The following is a 20,373-nucleotide window of genomic DNA, read 5'->3' as shown; positions in this document are numbered from 1 at the left end:
CCTCCTCCGTTCTCTAGCGCCGGCACCCCCGAGCTCCATAGGGCTCGGCTCGGAGGTGCCGGAGGGCGGAATGGACGGACTCCCCTCGGGACGTCCACGGGTGGCCAGCAGGGTGTCCAGATGGATGGACATATCGACCAACTGGTCGAAGGTAAGATGGGTATCCCTGCAGGCCAACTCACGTTGAACGTCCTCTCGTATGCTACATCGAAAATGGTCAATGAGAGCCCGTGCATTCCACCCTGCATCCGCCGCTAGAGTCCGGTACTCTAGAGCGAACACCTGAGCGCTCCTCCTCCCCTGTCTCAAATGAACTAGACGCTCCCCCGCCGCTTTGCCCTCAGGTGGATGGTCGAACACGGCCTTGAAGCGGCGGGAGAACTCGGCGTAGGTGACAGTGCTGGCGTCAATTTTCCTCCACTCGGCGTTAGCCCACTCCAACGCCTTGCCCGTGAGACAGGAGATGAGGGCGGAAACGCTCTCGTATCCCGAGGGCACCGGGTGTACAGTGGCCAGGTAGAGCTCCACCTGCAGGAGGAACCCCTGACACCCGGCAGCTGTTCCGTCATACGCCCTCGGGAGCGAGAGCCGAATCCCCCTGGGTTCCGAACCTGGGACTGGTGGACCAACCGATGGGGTGGGCAGGGTAGGTGGAGGTGTGGGTACCCTGCTGGCCTCCCATCGGTGCAAGGTGTTGATTACCTCCTGTAGAGCGGTCTCCAGTTGTCTTATCTGGCCCTCTTGCCCACGGAGATGCTCCTCGAGCGACACAGGCGTCACTGCCGATCCTGCTGATTCCATTATTGGTGTGTGATTCTGTCAAGGCGTGCTGAAGGTGGGTGTGGTGTATGAATCATGCGCAGGACGCAGAGGCTCAGTCCAAAGGCTTTAGTGCAATATATATCAAAGACGGAAGCACAATAAGCCCGAAGGCGAATACACGGCGCACACAGGCGACAAAACAAACGGCGCACAAACATGTGCAACATAACCTCTCCAAAACACTGGAGGGAAAAAGTAGCTCCAAACACGAAACAGAAGCGCAATCACACACAACGACAAGCACACACAACGAGAACTAAATAGGACACTAACAAGGACTAACAAGACAAAGGTGTACAATATCCAGACAAAACCAAACGAACATGAAACATAGATCGGTGGCAGCTAGTACTCCGGGGACGACGACCGCCGAAGCCTGCCCGAACCAGGAGGAGGAGCAGCCTCGGCCGAAACCGTGACACTACCTCTTCTATTACTTCTACTACTTATTATTTTTTACTTGACTCTTTTTATTGTTGATTATTGATGAATGTACTGACTTGTTGAGTAAGCTAGCACATCAGCATTTCGCCGTACATTTTATACCTGCTGTAAACTGTGTATGTGGTTTGAAAACTCTGTGGCATGCATGGGGCTGAATAGTTGACTGTGGCCCTGTCCCTGGATGTAGTGCTGAAGCGCTGACCACGGCGCTGTTCACAGTCATGGTGCTGAAAAGCTGACTGTGGCGCTGTTCACGGCTGTGGTTGCTGAATCAGCGTCAATCTTTTGGCTTTCAGTGCTGTCCATGGTGCTGAATGTTTACTTATCCGCCCAAAAAGGTATACTGTTGGTGTTGCCTGTGGCTTCTCCCAAGCAGATCAATGCAGGCTGCTTGCTGTATAGCCCACAAAATTTGCAAAAATATAAACCCATATAGGGAGTGACCAACGGGTGTCGCAAACGCTCTGATGAAAGCATGATTGGATAAATATGTCAATGCTCAGGAGAAGGGATTCCTCATTGAATAATTTAATAAAAAATGTTGGCATAGAAATTCAGTGATATGGCTAACAAAAATATAATCTGTAGATGACTGATCTTGTTTTCTATTTCTGACTAGTTAAGAGGTGTATTTCTGTAAGCACATACAGTGGGGAGAACAAGTATTTGATACACTGCCGATTTTGCAGGTTTTCCTACTTACAAAGCATGTAGAGGTCTGTCATTTTTATCATAGGTACACTTCAACTGTGAGAGACGGAATCTAAAACAAAAATCCAGAAAATCACATTGTATGATTTTTAAGTAATTAATTTGCATTTTATTGCATGACATAAGTATTTGATCACCTACCAACCAGTAAGAATTCCGGCTCTCACACCTGTTAGTTTTTCTTTAAGAAGCCCTCATGTTCTCCACTCATTACCTGTATTAACTGCACCTGTTTGAACTCGTTACCTGTATAAAAGACACCTGTCCACACACTCAATCAAACAGACTCCAACCTCTCCACAATGGCCAAGACCAGAGAGCTGTGTAAGGACATCAGGGATAAAATTGTAGACCTGCACAAGGCTGGGATGGGCTACAGGACAATAGGCAAGGAGCTTGGTGAGAAGGCAACAACTGTTGGCGCAATTATTAGAAAATTGAAGAAGTTCAAGATGACGGTCAATCACCCTCGGTCTGGGGCTCCATGCAAGATCTCACCTTGTGGGGCATCAAGGATCATGAGGAAGGTGAGGGATCAGCCCAGAACTACATGGCAGGACCTGGTCAATGACCTGAAGAGAGCTGAGACCACAGTCTCATTAGTAACACACTACGGCGTCATGGATTAAAATCCTGCAGCGCACGTAAGGTCCCCCTGCTCAAGCCAGCGCATGTCCAGGCCCGTCTGAAGTTTGCCAATGACCATCTGGATGATCCAGAGGAGGAATAGGAGAAGGTAATGTGGTCTGATGAGACAAAAATAGAGCTTTTTGGTCTAAACTCCACTCGCCGTGTTTGGAGGAAGAAGAAGGATGAGTACAACCCCAAGAACACCATCCCAACCGTGAAGCACGGAGGTGGAAACATCATTCTTTGGGGATGCTTTTCTGCAAAGGGGACAGGATGACTGCACCGTATTGAGGGGAGGATGGATGGGGCCATGTATCGCGAGATCTTGGCCAACAACCTCCTTCCCTCAGTAAGAGCATTGAAGATGGGTCGTGGCTGGGCCTTCCAGCATGACAACGACCCGAAACACACAGCCAGGGCAACTAAGGAGTGGCTCCGTAAGAAGCATCTCAAGGTCCTGGAGTGGCCTAGCCAGTCTCCAGACCTGAACCCAATAGAAAATCTTTGGAGGGAGCTGAAAGTCCGTATTGCCCAGCGACAGCCCCGAAACCTGAAGGATCTGGAGAAGGTCTGTATGGAGGAGTGGGCCAAAATCCCTGCTGCAGTGTGTGCAAACCTGGTCAAGACCTACAGGAAACGTATGATCTCTGTAATTGCAAACAAAGGTTTCTGTACCAAATATTAAGTTCTTAATTAAATTAATTAAATAAATTAAATTAATTAAAAATCATACAATGTGATTTTCCGGATTTTTGTTTTAGATTCTGTCTCACAGTTGAAGTGTACCTATGATAAAAATTACAGACCTCTACATGCTTTGTAAGTAGGAAAACCTGCAAAATCGACAGTGAATCAAATACTTGTTCTCCCCACTGTAAATAGGCTAATTTATAGAAGGACTTAGCCTATTGGCCAACGTATGGGATATTTATTGATCAGTCCATCGATGGTAAAACATGCGATCACTGGCTTTCACTGTGCAGTAGATGAACATGCATAGAGGCGCATCAATGTGAGTCAATGCAGAGTAGTAGGTCAGGCTACAGTAAACAGACTGTGTAGGAGTAGTCCTAGTACTCCAGCAAGCAGCATAGGTTGACTATAGGGAGCAGTGTGCAGACGTCGCTCGCCGCATGTGCACGCCAGTGTGTGCGCGCAGACGGGGGAAAAGCTGATTTATAGAAATAACACATGCTCAAATTAGCTCGCTTATTCCGAAGGCTTATTGGATGCTTCACTCTATGGATACGATGAGAAGGAGAAGAGGAATGTGGCTATAATGAATTAATGGCCTGCTCGTTTTAGTGGGGAGATTTTAAGCAAGCAAAACAGGAGACCTGTCTAGTAATGGAGAACCAGGCAGCGGAGCTGCTACAACAGCAGAGCTACGAGGACGTTCGGAAAAGCGGGTATCTCCGTAAGCAGAAATCTATGCACCGGCGATTCTTCGTTTTGAGGGAAGCCTCGGAACAGGGCCCTGCCCGTCTAGAATATTATGAGAACGAGAAGAAATTCCGAAGCAAGTCACCTATCCCGAAAAAAGCACTGAATCTGGAGACTTGCTTCAACATCAACAAGCGGGCAGATTCCAAGAACAAGCACATGATAGTACTGTATACCCGCGGGGAGAGCTTTGCCATTGCAGCAGACAGTGAGGATGTCCAGAATGAATGGTACCAGGCCATGCTGGACCTTCAGTGGAAATGTAAGAGTTTACTATGCCCAATATTCCCCTTGCACGTTTAGTCTGCATTGGCCAATGTTGGTCTAGCTAGCCATTCTGGATTGACATCCATTTGACATTCAGATCTGTATCGCGACATCATGTTATTTTTTATAGCCCATCACACGTGCGATGCTCTTTGTAGAAATTATGCATATAGTAAATTAAATACAGGATATTCCTATTATAAATCAACATATAGGCCTATCCAATGAACAGTTGCATAGCAGTTCAAGAGGGGTGGTGGACCACTGCTGCATGCGCTGTGTCTGTGTGTGTCTGAGCAGTACCTTATCTGAATCATTTATTGGTACATTAACCAATATTTTTGACCATTTTCATTTTGCTGCATGTTAGCCTACACAATTATTGCAACGTGGATGAACCAATATGATTTTCTAATCGTATTCGCGACCAAATAGGCTGCACCACACCATCATTCAAAGCGCATACTGCAGAGGACGCAGCCAAGTACCGGAGTGCTCTCTGTTTTTGTTTTTCAACACGTCCCTCTGCATGTCGTGCGCGTAACCTACATTTCTGTGCTATGGCGTTGCCTGGCAGGGAGGAGAGCCGCAGCGTCTGCGTGCTTTCATTGGAAAACTGGTTTCTATCGGTTTCTCTGGTGTTTAGGTTGTTATTCTGTAACACTAACCTTAACCCTGCTATCGTTTCAGTAGTAATATGGTATCAACAATCCTAATAATGATTGTAATAATGTGGCTATATTTTATTGCATAAATATGATTTGTATTATATGCACAACATTTCCTCAACATTACATCTTCTTTATTTTACACCTCTAGTTATGGTATTTTCCATTTCTATAGGCCAATGTAATTAACATCTAGACTATAGCCTTTACACAAATGAAACAGTAGGCCTAGGTTTCTTCAGTAGAGCAACAATGTTGTTACATGAAACACATCTGGAGTTACAATGTGATGGTCTGTATTTCACATTTACATTTGACATTTTAGTCATTTAGTTGTCTGTCTGCTTACAGGAGCAATTAGGGTTAAGTACCTTGCTCAAGGGCACATAGACATGTTTTTCACCTAGTGGGCTCAGGGATTCGAACCAGCAACCTTTCGGTTACTGTCCCAACGCTCTTAACCGCTAGGCTTCCATTTGTATTAACCTGTAGTTACAGAGTATTTACACATTAGGTTATTAATAGGTTATAAAGATTGATCATTTTCATGATTATTAACAGTCTTGATTGTACCAACCCAATAATATTTTATAAAGAAATGGTGTTGAAGAAAGGCCTTATTTACACAATATCAAATGTCAATCCACCACACGCTCTAAAGCATCATGCAGCAGGATGTTTGTTTGTTACATGAGTGTTTTCGTCTTCAATTAATGTTTATTATGAATGCATTCATGAAACAAAACCTGTCGTCACGTGTCTCTCACATGGACAGGGATTTTTAAGCCAGTCAGAGTGCAGAGTTTTTAAATGTGCTGAATGTGCTACAACTGACGTTCACTCTGACCTTGATAATATAAGAATATTGTATAGAATATTTTTGTCTCCTGACTGTCAACCCTCGTCTTGTGCTACCCCATGATTCCTCCAAATATTTTCAATTCTATTTTCAACATATGTCTTTCTCCACTCTTTCTCGGTCTTCTGTCTCTCTCTACGTCTCTATATCTCTTTGCATAGCTTTCTGTCTTGCTGTTTATTGAGATGTGTCTTCGTTGTGATTATCTGCAGGTAAAAGCCCAGAGGACTGTGGTAGTGGTGGAGAGTGTGGACTCCCCTCTCCTCCAGGCCCCGCCTTCAAGGAGGTGTGGCAGGTCAAGGTGTGGCCTAAAGGGCTTGGCCAGGCCCGAAACCTAGTGGGCATCTACCGGCTGTGCCTGACCGACAAGACAGTCAACTTCGTCAAGCTCAACTCTGACGTGGCCGCCGTGGTCCTACAACTGATGAACGTGCGTCGCTGCGGCCACTCAGAGAACTTCTTCTTCATCGAGGTGGGCCGCTCGGCCATGACGGGGCCTGGGGAGTTCTGGATGCAGGTGGAGGACTCGGTGGTGGCCCAGAACATGCATGAGACCCTGCTGGAGGCCATGAAGGCTCTGAGCGAGGAGTTCCGCCAGCGCAGTAAGTCTCAGTCTGTGGGCGCTACAGGCGGTGGGGGCACCGCCTCCAACCCCATCAGTGTCCCCACCCGCCGCCACCACCCCAATCTGCCCCCCAGCCAGGTGGGCTTTGGCAGACGAGCCCGGACCGAGACCCCTGGAGCAGGTGGGGCCAACTGCACCAGCACTTCACCCACGCCACGCCACGGGTTCCCCAGGGCACGCACAGCCAGCATCGGGGGAAGGACAGAGGAGGGTGGAGGTGGAGCCAGAGGGGCATGGGCAAGCTCCAGTCCCAGCCTGAACGGATCCTGTTCCACTACACCCACCCTGAGACCCAAGCCCACCAGAGCTCCAACCCCAGCTAAGATCACTCTCAGCCTGGCCCGCTACACCCCCAACCCAGCCCCCTCCCCAGCCCCAAGCCTCTCCTCCAGCTCTGGTCATGGCTCAGAGTGTGGACTAGTCGGAGGGGCAATGGGAGGTGTAGCGATCTGCTCTTACACCCGTGTCCCTCAGAGAGTCTCTGTGTCGGGCTCCCCTAGTGATTACGGCTCCTCAGACGAGTATGGCTCCAGCCCTGGAGAGCACTCCCTGCTGGTCCCCAGTCTACCTGGAGGGTCCAATGGTGGGATTGGACACCATGCTCATGGAGAGGGATCTTCCAGCTACATAGTGATGGGCCAGAGAGAGAGCCTCCCTGGGTCCCATCAGCGTCCTCAGGGCCGGAGGATGCTGCGGCGCTCCTCTAGCAGGGAGTGTGAGGCAGAGCGCAGACTCCTCAGCAAGAGGGCCTCCCTGCCCCTGACTGCCCACGAACGCCTGGCCCCTCGTAGGAAGGAGGAAGAGGAGGATGAGGACCAAGAGTACGCCGTCATGTCACGGAGTGTTAGCAGGGACGCCTTTGTGTCGCGGCGGCGTGGATCAGGGGGCTCCGCAGCAGGGGGCTTGGAAGCGGGGGCCATGGTTGGGGAGACCCAGGCGAGGGTTGATGTGGTCCGAGGAGACGCGGGAGGAGGAGGAGGAGGAGGAGGAGGGGGACATATGGACAGTGGCTACATGTCCATGTTACCTGGAGTGACTGCTCCTCCTGTTTCCCTCTCCCTGTCTGTGGCCGTGTCTGACGTCAGCACCAAGCCTGGGGCTGATGATGAGTACATGGCCATGACCCCCAACAACAGCATGTCCCCCCCCCAGCACATTCGCCTGCCTGTCTCTGAGGGCTACATGGTCATGTCCCCCAACAGCAGCTGCTCCCCAGACATGCTTGGAATGGCCATGTGGGGGAGCAGGGGCAGCATGGAGAGCCGGGCTGGCAGTGACTACATGAACATGTCTCCTATCAGCATCCGCTCGGCTTGCAGCACACCCCCCTCACAACCTGAACAGAACCCGCTACAACCCAAGATGATCTACTCTTACTTCTCTCTGCCACGATCCTACAAACACACGCTCTCCACACGCTTCAAGGATGACTTGGATCAAGGGAAAAGGAAGGAGGGTGGTCATCACGACCAAGACAGTGCTGGAAATCGGGGTGGACAAGTGGGCTACAGCAAGAGGGACACAGCCACAGTTGGCCCTGCAGGAGGCTGTCAACTCTGCCTCTCCTCTTCCTCCTTCTCTTCCAGCTCAGCTAGCAGTGAGAGCCTGGAGGACCGGCCCATGTCAGTGGCAGCTGGGGGAGGGCTACGACTAACAAGAACGGGGCCAGGGTTCAGGAATGGGGGAGCACGCTCTAAGGACGGATCCTACCAGCAGAAACGTGCATCGCATGGTCCAGGGGGTCAGCAGAGGAAGGCTCGTCCCCTCAGTGTGTCTGTGGACATGTCTAAAGCTAACACCTTGCCCAGGGTTAAGGAGAACCTCTTCCCCACAGTGCCTCAGAGCCCTGGGGAGTACGTCAGCATAGTGTTCAGGGGTGGTGACGTGGGGGGCAGGAGAGGGGGCCAGTGGGGGCCAGAGCACGGACTGTCTGTGACCCATGGAACCCCGAGGCCCCTGCACCATCCAGCCCTCTGCCATGGTGGCTCCACCAACCTCCCCCGCAGCTTCTCTGCACCGCTGGCCACCTCCGCTGCCTTGGCTGCCTCTGCTGAGTACGTCAACATGGACTTGGGGATGGGAAACTCCCGTTGCACCTCCCCTGGGACCCCTGTTAAATCACCTTTCTGCCTGCCCCCAGCCATTGCCCCCAAGCCCCGAGTTGTGGCCCGTAGTAGGCCCTCTCCTAGGGCAGCAGAGGACAATGTAGGTGGGCATTTGGCAGCAGTGCCAACAGACTTACCCACTTCATATACAGACTACACAGAGATGGCCTTCAGCATGGGTTCAGAGCCTAACCCTGCACCGCCCACCATGCACACTGCCCAAGCTTCATCAATGGAGCAGGAATCAGGCTTGGACTTCCCCTCAGTAAAGTCCTACTCATCTCCTGATCAGAACCAGAGCAGCAGGCTGGCCAGAGACAGGGTTGATAGGGGCGACCAACTGGGACGGAGACGCCACCGCTCTGAGACATTCATCATGACTCCTCCCTCTCTCCCCCTCCACCTGTCCTCCTCAGGCTCCTTGTTCTTGGAGAGCGCCCAGGCAGCAGCGCCTCATCGGCACGGAGGGCTGGAGAGGGGTTCACCATGGGAGAATGCACCCGCAGCCCAGGCTTCATCCTCTGGGTCTGCTAAACAAGGCCTTAACTACATTGATCTTGACCTGGCCATTAATAAGGACAGCTCTCAGACTGAAATGGAGGGGGGAGCCACTGCCCCCCACAACATCTTCTCTCCAGTCCACAATGGGGCAGGTGGGGGAGTCATGATGGGAGACATGACTGGTTTGGGGAACAACCCTGGCTACGCCAGTATTGATTTCTACAAGTCAGAGGAGCTGAGAGCACATCATCAGAGCAGCAGGAAAGATGGAAAAGGTAAAGGTACTGTTCTCTATCTGTTTTATCACTCAAAGCACACAGAAATGGGTATGTTAGTAATCAAAATTACTAGTAGAAAATCTTTGTTCTTCTTCTGTAGTAGAAATCTTGGTTTTGTTTTGTTTTAAAGTTTGTTTCTTAAATCCTTTTGTTGTTGTTTTTTTCATCATATTTTAAATAACTTGTAGAAAATACACTTTATGACACTGTCATGAAGCATTATGACCATCCGGTGTCACTTTACTTGGACTAAGAAAATACACTTTATGACACTGTCAAGAAGCATTATGACCATCATAATCATATAAGCCAGATAGGCCTATCACGTACACGCCCTTATGTCAGTCATCAGTCACAAAGAGGGTGTCTTGTCCTGCTCCTGAAATCTGCTCCTGCATGTATCCCAGTCATCAGCAACAGAGCATTGGGGTAGGTACATGTCTGACATCAATGTGTGCACAATTACATTATATTTTATATATATATATAAAAATATATATATATACAGTGAGGGGAAAAAAGTATTTGATCCCCTGCTGATTTTGTACGTTTGCCCACTGACAAAGACATGATCAGTCTATAATTTTAATGGTAGGTTTATTTGAACAGTGAGAGACAGAATAACAACAACAAAATCCAGAAAAACACGTCAAAAATTTTATAAATTGATTTGCATTTTAATGAGGGAAATAAGTATTTGACCCCTCTGCAAAACATGACTTAGTACTTGGTGGCAAAACCCTTGTTGGCAATCACAGAGGTCAGACGTTTCTTGTAGTTGGCCACCAGGTTTGCACACATCTCAGGAGGGATTTTGTCCCACTCCTCTTTGCAGATCTTCTCCAAGTCATTAAAGTTTCGAGCCTGACGTTTAGCAACTCGAACCTTCAGCTCCCTCCACAGATTTTCTATGGGATTAAGGTCTGGAGACTGGCTAGGCCACTCCAGGACCTTAATGTGCTTCTTCTTGAGCCACTCCTTTGTTTCCTTGGCCATGTGTTTTGTGTCATTGTCATGCTGGAATACCCATCTACGACCCATTTTCAATGCCCTGGCTGAGGGAAGCAGGTTCTCACCCAAGATTTGACAGTACATGGCGCCGTCCATCGTCCCTTTGATGCAGTGAAGTTGTCCTGTCCCCTTAGCAGAAAACCCCCCCCAAAGCATAATGTTTCCACCTCCATGTTTAACGGTGGGGATGGTGTTCTTGGGGTCATAGGCAGGATTCCTCCTCCTCCAAACACGGCGAGTTGAGTTGATGCCAAAGAGCTCGATTTTGGTCTCATCTGACCACAACACTTTCACCCAGTTCTCCTCTGAATCATTCAGATGTTCATTGGCAAACTTCAGACGGGCCTGCATATGTGCTTTCTTGAGCAGGGGGACCTTGCGGGCGCTGCAGGATTTCAGTCCTTCACGGCGTAGTGTGTTACCAATTGTTTTCTTGGTGACTATGGTCCCAGCTGCCTTGAGATCATTGACAAGATCCTCCTGTGTAGTTCTGAGCTGATTCCTCACCATTCTCATGATCATTGCAACTCCACGAGGTGAGATGTTGCATGGAGCCCCAGGCCGAGGGAGATTGACAGTTATTTTGTGTTTCTTCCATTTGCGAATAATCGCACCAACTGTTGTCACCTTCTCACCAAGCTGCTTGGCGATGGTCTTGTAGCCCATTCCAGCCTTGTGTAGGTCTACAATCTTGTCCCTGACATCCTTGGAGCGCTCTTTGGTCTTGGCCATGGTGGAGAGTTTGGAATCTGATTGATTGATTGCTTCTGTGGACAGGTGTCTTTTATACAGGTAACAAGCTGAGATTAGGAGCACTCCCTTTAAGAGTGTGCTCCTAATCTCAGCTTGTTACCTGTATAAAAAACACCTGGGAGCCAGAAATCTTTCTGATTGAGAGGGGGTCAAATAATTATTTCCCTCATTTAAAATGCAAATCAATTTATAATATTTTTGACATGCGTTCTTCTGGATTTTTGTTGTTGTTATTCTGTCTCTCACTGTTCAAATAAACCTAGCATTAAAATTATAGACTGATCATTTTTTTGTCAGTGGGCAAATGTACAAAATCAGCAGGGGATCAAATACTTTTTTCCCTCACTTTATATATAACATAAACATACTGTTGACACGGAGGCTGTGGTGTAATGGAATGTTTTGCCTTGTGTGGTAGGATTTGTCACTCTTATGTAGGTGTCATAACCAGCCATAAAATAACGCAAAATATGTCACAACAAAGTGTTACCGGAATCTTTGTTATTCTGTGTGATGGAGTAAATTTCCTGCACACAATTGCTTCAAATCAAATTTATACATGCGCCGTGAAATGCTTACTTACAAGCCCTTAAACAACAATGCAGTTTTAAGAAAAATAAGAGTTAAGAAAATATTTACTAAATAAACTAAATAAAAAAATATACAATGCCAGTCAAAAGTTTGGAAACACCTGCTCATTCAAGGGTTTTTCTTTATTTTTACTGTTTTCTACATTGTAGAATAATAGTGAAGACATCAAAACTATGAAATAACACATTTGGAATCATGTAGTAACCAAAAAAGTGTTAAACAAATATTTTAGATTCTTCAAACTAGCCACCCTTTACCTTGATGACAGCTTTGCACACTCTTGGCATTCTCTCAACCAGCTTCATGAGGTAGTCACCTGGAATGCATTTCAATTAACAGGTGTGCCTTCTTAAAAGTTAATTTGTAGAATTTCTTTCCTTCTTAATGCGTTTGAGCCAATCAGTTGTGTTGTGACAAGGTAGGGGTGGTATACAGAAGATAGCCCTATTTGGTAAAATACCAAGTCCATATTATGGCAAGAACAGCTCAAATAAGCAAAGAGAAACGACAGTCCATCATTACGTTAAGACATGAAGGTCAGTCAATTCGGAAAATTTCAAGAACTTTTAAAGTTTCTTCAAGTGCAGTTGCAAAACCCATCAAGCGCTATGATGAAACTGGCTCTCATGAGGACCGCCACAGGAAAGGAAGATCGAGAGTTACCTCTGCTGCAGAGGATAAGTTCATTAGAGTTAACTGCACCTCAGATCAGATTGCAGCCCAAATAATTGCTTCACAGAGTTCAAGTAACAGACACATCTCGACATCAACTGTTCAGAGGAGACTGCATGAATCAGGCCTTCATGGTTGAATTGCTGCAAAGAAACCATTACTAAAAGGACACCAATAATAAGAAGAGACTTGCTTGGGCCAAGAAACACGAGCAATGGACATTAGATCGGTGGAAATCTGTCCTTTGGTCTGATGAATCCAAATTTGAGATTTTTGGTTCCATCCGCCGTGTCTTTGTGAGACGCAGAGTAGGTGAACGGATGATCTCCGCATATGTGGTTCCCACCATGAAGCATGGAGGAGGAGGTGTGATGGTGTGAGGGTGCTTTGCTGGTGACACTGTCTGTGATGTATTTAGAATTCAAGGAACACTTAACCAGCATGGCAACCACAGCATTCTGCAGCGATATGCCATCCCATCTGGTTAGCGGTTGGTGGGACTATCATTTGGTTTTCAACAGGACAATGACCCATAACACACCTCCAGGCTGTGTAAGGGCTATTTGACCAAGAAGGAGAGTGATGGAGTGCTGCATCAGATGACCTGGCCTCCACAATCACCTGACCTCAACCAAATTGAGATGGTTTGGAATGAGTTGGACCACAGAGTGAAGGAAAAGCAGCCAACAAGTGCTCAGCATATGTGGGAACTCCTTCAATACTTTTGGAAAAAACATTCCTCATGAAGCTGGTTGAGAGAATGCCAAGAGTGTGCAAAGCTGTCATCAAGGTAAAGGGTGGCTAGTTTGAAGAATCTAAAATATTTGTTTAACACTTTTTTGGTTACTACATGATTCCAAATGTGTTATTTCATAGTTTTGATATCTTCACTATTATTCTACAATGTAGAAAATAGTACAAATAAAGAAAACCCTTGAATGAGTAGGTGTGTCCAAACTTTTGACTGCTACTGTATATATATATATATATATATATATATATATATATATATATACAGTGAGGGGAAAAAAGTATTTGATCCCCTGCTGATTTTGTACGTTTGCCCACTGACAAAGAAATGATCAGTCTATAATTTGAATGGTAGGTTTATTTGAACAGTGAGAGACAGAATAAATAAAAAAAATCCTGAAAAACGCATTCTGCTTTCTTGAGCAGGGGGACCTTGCGGGCGCTGCAGGATTTCAGTCCTTCACGCCGTAGTGTGTTACCAATTGTTTTCTTGGTGACTATGGTCCCAGCTGCCTTGAGATCATTGACAAGATCCTCCTGTGTAGTTCTGAGCTGATTCCTCACCATTCTCATGTTCATTGCAACTCCACGAGGTGAGATCTTGCATGGAGCCCCAGGCCGAGGGAGATTGACAGTTCTTTTGTGTTTCTTCCATTTGCGAATAATCGCACCAACTGTTATCACCTTCTCACCAAGCTGCTTGGCGATGGTCTTGTAGCCCATTCCAGCCTTGTGTAGGTCTACAATCTTGTCCCTGACATCCTTGGAGCGCTCTTTGGTCTTGGCCATGGTGGAGAGTTTGTAATCTGATTGATTGATTGCTTCTGTGGACAGGTATCTTTTATACAGGTAACAAGCTGAGATTAGGAGCACTCCCTTTAAGAGTGTGCTCCTAATCTCAGCTTGTTACCTGTATAAAAAACACCTGGGAGCCAGAAATCTTTCTGATAGAGAGGGGGTCAAATCATTATTTTCCTCATTTAAAATGCAGGTTTATTTGGACAGTGAGGGACAGAATAACAACAAAAAAATCCTGAAAAACGCAAGTCAAAAATATTATAAATTGATTTACATTTTAATGAGGGAAATAAGTATTTGACCCCTCTGCAAAACATGACTTAGTACTTGTTGGCAAAACCCTTGTTGGCAATCACAGAGGTCAGACGTTTTTTGTAGTTGGCCACCAGGTTTGCACACATCTCAGGAGGGATTTTGTCCCACTCCTCTTTGCAGATCTTCTCCAAGTCATTATGGTTTCAAGGCTGACGTTTGGCAACTCCAACCTTCAGCTCCCTCCACAGATTTTCTATGGGATTAAGGTCTGGAGAATGGCTAGGCCACTCCAGGACCTTAATGTGCTTCTTCTTGAGCCACTGTTTCCTTGGCCGTGTGTTTTGGGTCATTGTCATGCTGGAATACCCATCCTCAACCCATTTTCAATGCCCTGGCTGAGGGAAGGAGGTTCTCACCCAAGATTTGAAGGTACATGGCCCCGTCCATCTTCCCTTTGATGCAGTGAAGTTGTCCTGTCCCCTTAGCAGAAAAACACCCCCAAAGCATAATGTTTCCACCTCCATGTTTGACGGTGGGGATGGTGTTCTTGGGGTCATAGGCAGCATTCCTCCTCCTCCAAACACGGCGAGTTGAGTTGATGCCAAAGAGCTCGATATTGGTCTCATCTGACCACAACACTTTCACCCAGTTCTCCTCTGAATCATTCAGATGTTCATTGGCAAACTTCAGACAGCCCTGTATATGTGCTTTCTTGAACAGGGGGACCTTGCGGGCACTGCAGGATTTCAGTCCTTCACGGCGTAATGTGTTACCAATTGTTTTCTTGGTGACTGTGGTCCCAGCTGCCTTGAGATCATTGACAAGATCCTCCCGTGTAGTTCTGGGCTGATTCCTCACCATTCTCATGATCATTGCAACTCCACGAGGTGAGGTCTTGCATGGAGCCCCAGGCTGAGGGCAATCTTTTGTGTTTATTCGATTTGCGAATAATCGCACCAACTGTTGTCACCTTCTCACCAATCTGCTTGGCGATGGTCTTGTAGCCCATTCCAGCCTTGTGTAGGTCCACAATCTTGTCTCTGACATCCTTGGAGAGCTCTTTGGTCTTGGCCATGGTGGAGAGTTTGGAATCTGATTGATTGATTGCTTCTGTGGACAGGTGTAACAAGCTGAGATTAGGAGCACTCCCTTTTAAGAGTGTGCTCCTAATCTCAGCTCGTTACCTGTATAAAAGACACCTAGGAGCCAGAAATCTTTCTGATTGAGAGGGGGTCAAATACTTATTTCCCTCATTAAAATGCAAATCAATTTATAACATTTTTGACATTTTTCCTACTTACAAAGCATGTAGAGGTCTGTCATTTTTATCATAGGTACACTTCAACTGTGAGAGACGGAATCTAAAAAAAAAATCCAGAAAATCACATTGTATGATTTTTAAGTAATTAATTTGCATTTTATTGCGTGACATAAGTATTTGATACATCAGAAAATCAGAACTTAATATTTGGTACAGAAACCTTTGTTTGCAATTACAGAGATCATACGTTTCCTGTAGGTCTTGACCAGGTTTGCACACACTGCAGCAGGGATTTTGGCCCACTCCTCCATATAGACCTTCTCCAGATCCTTCAAGTTTCGGGGCTGTCGCTGGGCAATACGGACTTTCAGCTCCCTCCAAAGATGTTATATTGGGTTCAGGTCTGGAGAATGGCTAGGCCACTCCAGGACCTTGAGATGCTTCTTACGGAGCCACTCCTTAGTTGCCCTGGCTGTGTGTTTCGGTTCGTTGTCATGCTGGAAGACCCAGCCACGACCCATCTTCAATGCTCTTACTGAGGGAAGGAGGTTGTTGGCCAAGATCTCGCGATACATGGCCCCATCCATCCTCCCCTCAATACAGTGCAGTCGTCCTGTCCCCTTTGCAGAAAAGCATCCCCAAAGAATGATGTTTCCACCTCCATGCTTCACGGTTGGGATGGTGTTCTTGGGGTTGTACTCATCCTTCTTCTTCCTCCAAACACGGCGAGTGGAGTTTAGACCAAAAAGCTATATTTTTGTCTCATCAGACCACATGACCTTCTCCCATTCCTCCTCTGGATCATCCAGATGGTCATTGGCAAACTTCAGACGGGCCTGGACATGCGCTGGCTTGAGCAGGGGGACCTTGCGTGCGCTGCAGGATTTTAATCCATGACGGCGTAGTGTGTTACTAATGGTTTTCTTTGAGACTGTGGTCCCAGCTCTCTTCAGGTCATTGACCAGGTCCTGCCGTGTAGTTCTGGGCTGATCCCTCACCTTCCTCATGATCATTGATGCCCCACGAGGTGAGATCTTGCATGGAGCCCCAGACCGAGGGTGATTGACCGTCATCTTGAACTTCTTCCATTTTCTAATAATTGCGCCAACAGTTGTTGCCTTCTTCTTGTCTGTGAGAGCCGGAATTCTTACTGGTTGGTAGGTGATCAAATACTTATGTCATGCAATAAAATGCAAATTAATTACTTAAAAATCATACAATGTGATTTTCTGGATTTTTGTTTTAGATTCCGTCTCTCACAGTTGAAGTGTACCTATGATAAAAATTACAGACCTCTACATGCTTTGTAAGTAGGAAAACCTGCAAAATCGGCAGTGTATCAAATACTTAATCTCTCCACTGTGTGTATATATATATATATATATATATATATATATAATTTTTATTTTATTTTATTTTTTATTTTTTTTAAATACAGGGTTGAGGTTCAGAGTTGAGGTGTTGGCTGGCATCCTTGCTTAAAATGACTTATTATATCACCATCAGAGTTTGCAATGCAAAGTCAATTTACACAGAGGGCAGCATGTTACACCAATACTCCTTTCTCAAATGACCTCAAACAAACCCTGTCACCTTTCTGGCCCTCTCTGAGCAGCCTGGTCTCCTAGAATAGACAAAAACATACAGTAGTAAACTTAAATCCGGGACACTCAAACTAGTATGATATGTTACGTTTGATATGGTCACATAAAACAGATGGTTACTTAAAGAAAAAACAAAAGTGGGGTGGATGGGTGGGCTTATAACGCAAATGTCTAGCAACCCAAAGGTTGCGAGTTCAAATCTCATCGTGGACAACTTTAGCATTTTAGCTCAGTAGCAACTTTTGAACTACTTACTACTTTGCAGCTACTTAGCATGTTAGCTAACCCTTCCCCTTCTCCTAACCTTAACCCTTTTAACTAACCCTTCCCCTAACCCTAACCTTAACCCTTTAATCTAACTCCTAAACTTAACCCTAACCCATAGCCTAGCTACCATTAGCCATCTAGCTAACGTTAGCCACCTAGCTAGAATTCGTAACATATGATACATTTTGCAAATTCATAACATATAATACGAATTGTAATTCATAACATATCATATGAAATGGGTGATGGACATCCACAAAGTAATACATATCATACGAAACGTAACATAGCATACTAAATGGATTTACTTACAGAATAATACGAAATGCTCTGAGACGTTGTCTAGCCAATGGATTGTGCTGGGTTATGAAAGCTAAAATCTAACCCATTGATGGCTGGAGAAATAATGGCTTCCATTGTATAGGGGTTGCAGTAGATCTGAGTGGCACTGGCACCCAACTATTATGTAGAATTAAAAGCATTAATAGCCTAATAACGTAGCAGATGCTGTGTGTGGTAAACTAGGACTGTTTTAGTTTATGCAACCTGATAAAGGCCTACCCTGGATTACACAGAGATTGGGGAGGGGGAGAAATACACACAATATTGACTTCCCCCTTAATTCTACCCAAATCCAATTAATTTATTCTTAATTCTGGAGCAACACACAGAAAAAAAGTTTAAGACTGTTTGTTTTGTTGTAACCTTTACCCTCTTAGCTGTTTTACATGATGATTGCCTTTATAAATGCTTTTGTTACTGTTGCAAGGACACACTTTTCTAGAGTGTTTACTGCTGGTATAATGAATGACTACTTCTCAGGTCAAGGAGACCCTTTAGGGTGATGTACCGTAAGCCATGTATAAAGAAATGTGAAATACAGGTTAGGTTACATGATCCTTTAGGACATATCATCCTTTAGAACCGTATGACTGAAGTTGAACCATAAACTATGACATGTCTGGTGGTCAGCAGGCTGTACGTAGAACCATGTCATCCCTTGGGCCCAGACCAGTGTCAGTGATCTTCATTACCTGTGGTAGAGATTGTTTGCTGTCAATGAATGTCAAATAATTACTCCTGAGCCCTGTGTCAGCAGCATGTACAGTGTGTTACAGAGCCTGGAGAAAGGAGCCAGGTATTTTTGGTTCTTTGATTTTGCTTACGTCAAAGGAAGTCTTATTCGCTTCGTTTCCTTAGTGATGCCACTGAAAGTGTTGTTGTTTTGATTCTGATCCTTCTGCATCCCCCCCCTTCCCCATTGCGCTGTTCCACCCAGCCTGTTTTCACCATCACAACCTATTTTCACTCTCTCTTCTTCATCTCCTCCTTGTTATGAAACCATTTAATCAACCCCAAGGTGCTTATCCTTCAGTGTGTGATTAAACAGGCCACACAGCTCTTGTGTGGTAACAACAATCACCCAACATAAAGTGGTTACTCCTCTTAGTGCAACATTCAACTCCTCAGCCAGCCAGACACACTTGATCTATGGATCCTTGTTTTCTCCCTAAAGCTTTCAGCCATGTCTGATGTGTACCTTGGATTCCAGTCTGTGAGAAGTGTTGAGCTGCCTGCCAGGCTGAGGGTTGAATATAGAGAGTCTCTCATTTTCACAAGTGGGCATTCTGAGAGCAAAGCCAATTGATTTGTCTGCTGGTAATGAGCCATTTCACATGGGTGTAGGTGGAGGGGTCAGGCCTGTTGCCAGGTGTTTGTGTTAATGTGTGGGTGTCTTGTTGGATATAGGCTTTCACATGGCAAAACCGTAAGATATTGTGTGTGTCTATGTTTTATAGAGATGGAAGCCAGAGTACATGATCCATTGACTGGATGTGTTTTTCAAAAGGAACAAAACCTGCATTGGAATAGAGGATGATGCAGGAGATGAGAGAGGGTTATGGATTGTCATTGACATTGACATTTTCTTTACTGCCGGCAAACTTGAGATATGAATAGTTGGGGCTGAATGATTTGTATTTAGTTGTGGATGTTGAAATATTGAATTTTTATGACAACAGAATGCAGATGATTTTGTAGTGGGGATGAGTTGGTCATGGTCACGTGTTGAGGTAGCTACGCCTGCAAACTTCAGAACCAGTGTCTGCCCTCAGGCTAATAGGGAATTTCCTCTTGGTCTAATGGTCTAAGAAGTTGGTTGCTCCTGTGGGAGACTTGGGCTCATATCCCATGTATTACACTTTGTTATCAAAAGGAATAAGAGAGAAGAGTGCTGAGAACTCTTGAGGAGTGAGGTAAGAAGGAAGGAGAAGTCCTTGTTTCAGCTCTTTACAAGAGTGCTTGTGTTGAGTTTCCAGCGCTGACTGAGGTCACTACAGAAGCAGTAACCGTAACAGTGGAGAAGACAGATGTGGCTGCTGGGCAGAACAGACCAGAATCACTCCAATCTGAGGTGGATTCATCAGGTCTTTTGTCTGTGCTTCTTGTGCTGTAGACGAGTAGTGAGGGACCGTAGGCTACTCATGCTGGTGGAGGCCCAATGCCATGCTTATAAACCGCTTTGAAAACTGTTTCTTCAGACTACAAATATGTATAATTCTTTGATTTGACCACATTATAAGGGGTCTGCTGTTGTTTATTGTTGACTCATATATAGTGTAGCAGGAGTGGAATGTGTTTTGTTGTTGCTGCCACGACTGAAACACTGCCGAAGCAAGCCAAGCGCCCCTTGTTTTGTCTTTGGGCTTAGTGTTTACTCCCCTTTGCCCTCTTTGGCTCCAATCCTCATCCCCAAGCTGGTTGTTCCCAAGCAGAACCCTGATATCCTTCTGTGCTATTCTACTACTCTACAGTGATGCCCACAAACATCCACTCAAACACTTCCATGCGAGATCATTAATCATAATTGCCCTATGAAGATTTTATTTTCTTCCTGAATTTTCTATTGTACTGTGTGCAGTTTGTGTGTCAATTGAAACTGCGTTGTTTCAGTGATACACTCACAGATGCAATGTTACTTTAGCTTTCAAAACCTGTACTTTTGTAATGCTAAAACCAAGACAAAAATAGAATTATTTGATGCGGCTTTCAAAAAGAT

At 45.9% G+C, this 20,373-nt stretch overlaps 1 protein-coding gene across 1 annotated transcript; it reads left to right on the top strand.

The window, feature by feature from the left end:
- Positions 1-3,954: 3,954 nt before the first annotated feature.
- Positions 3,955-19,778, top strand: LOC311143103 (insulin receptor substrate 1-B; the record flags this gene model as incomplete). The annotated part of the gene is made up of 3 exons (XM_084178905.1): positions 3,955-4,312; positions 6,057-9,350; positions 19,771-19,778. 3 exons carry the CDS (start codon positions 3,955-3,957, stop codon positions 19,776-19,778), a joined length of 3,660 nt encoding a protein of 1,219 aa, XP_084035031.1.
- Positions 19,779-20,373: the final 595 nt, after the last annotated feature.

This window comes from Coregonus lavaretus (assembly GCF_964263955.1).
Source record: "Coregonus lavaretus genome assembly, chromosome: 15".
Lineage (NCBI taxonomy): Eukaryota > Metazoa > Chordata > Actinopteri > Salmoniformes > Salmonidae > Coregonus > Coregonus lavaretus.
The sequence above is the reverse complement of the archived record's forward strand: the minus strand, read 5'-3'. Positions and strand labels throughout refer to the sequence as shown.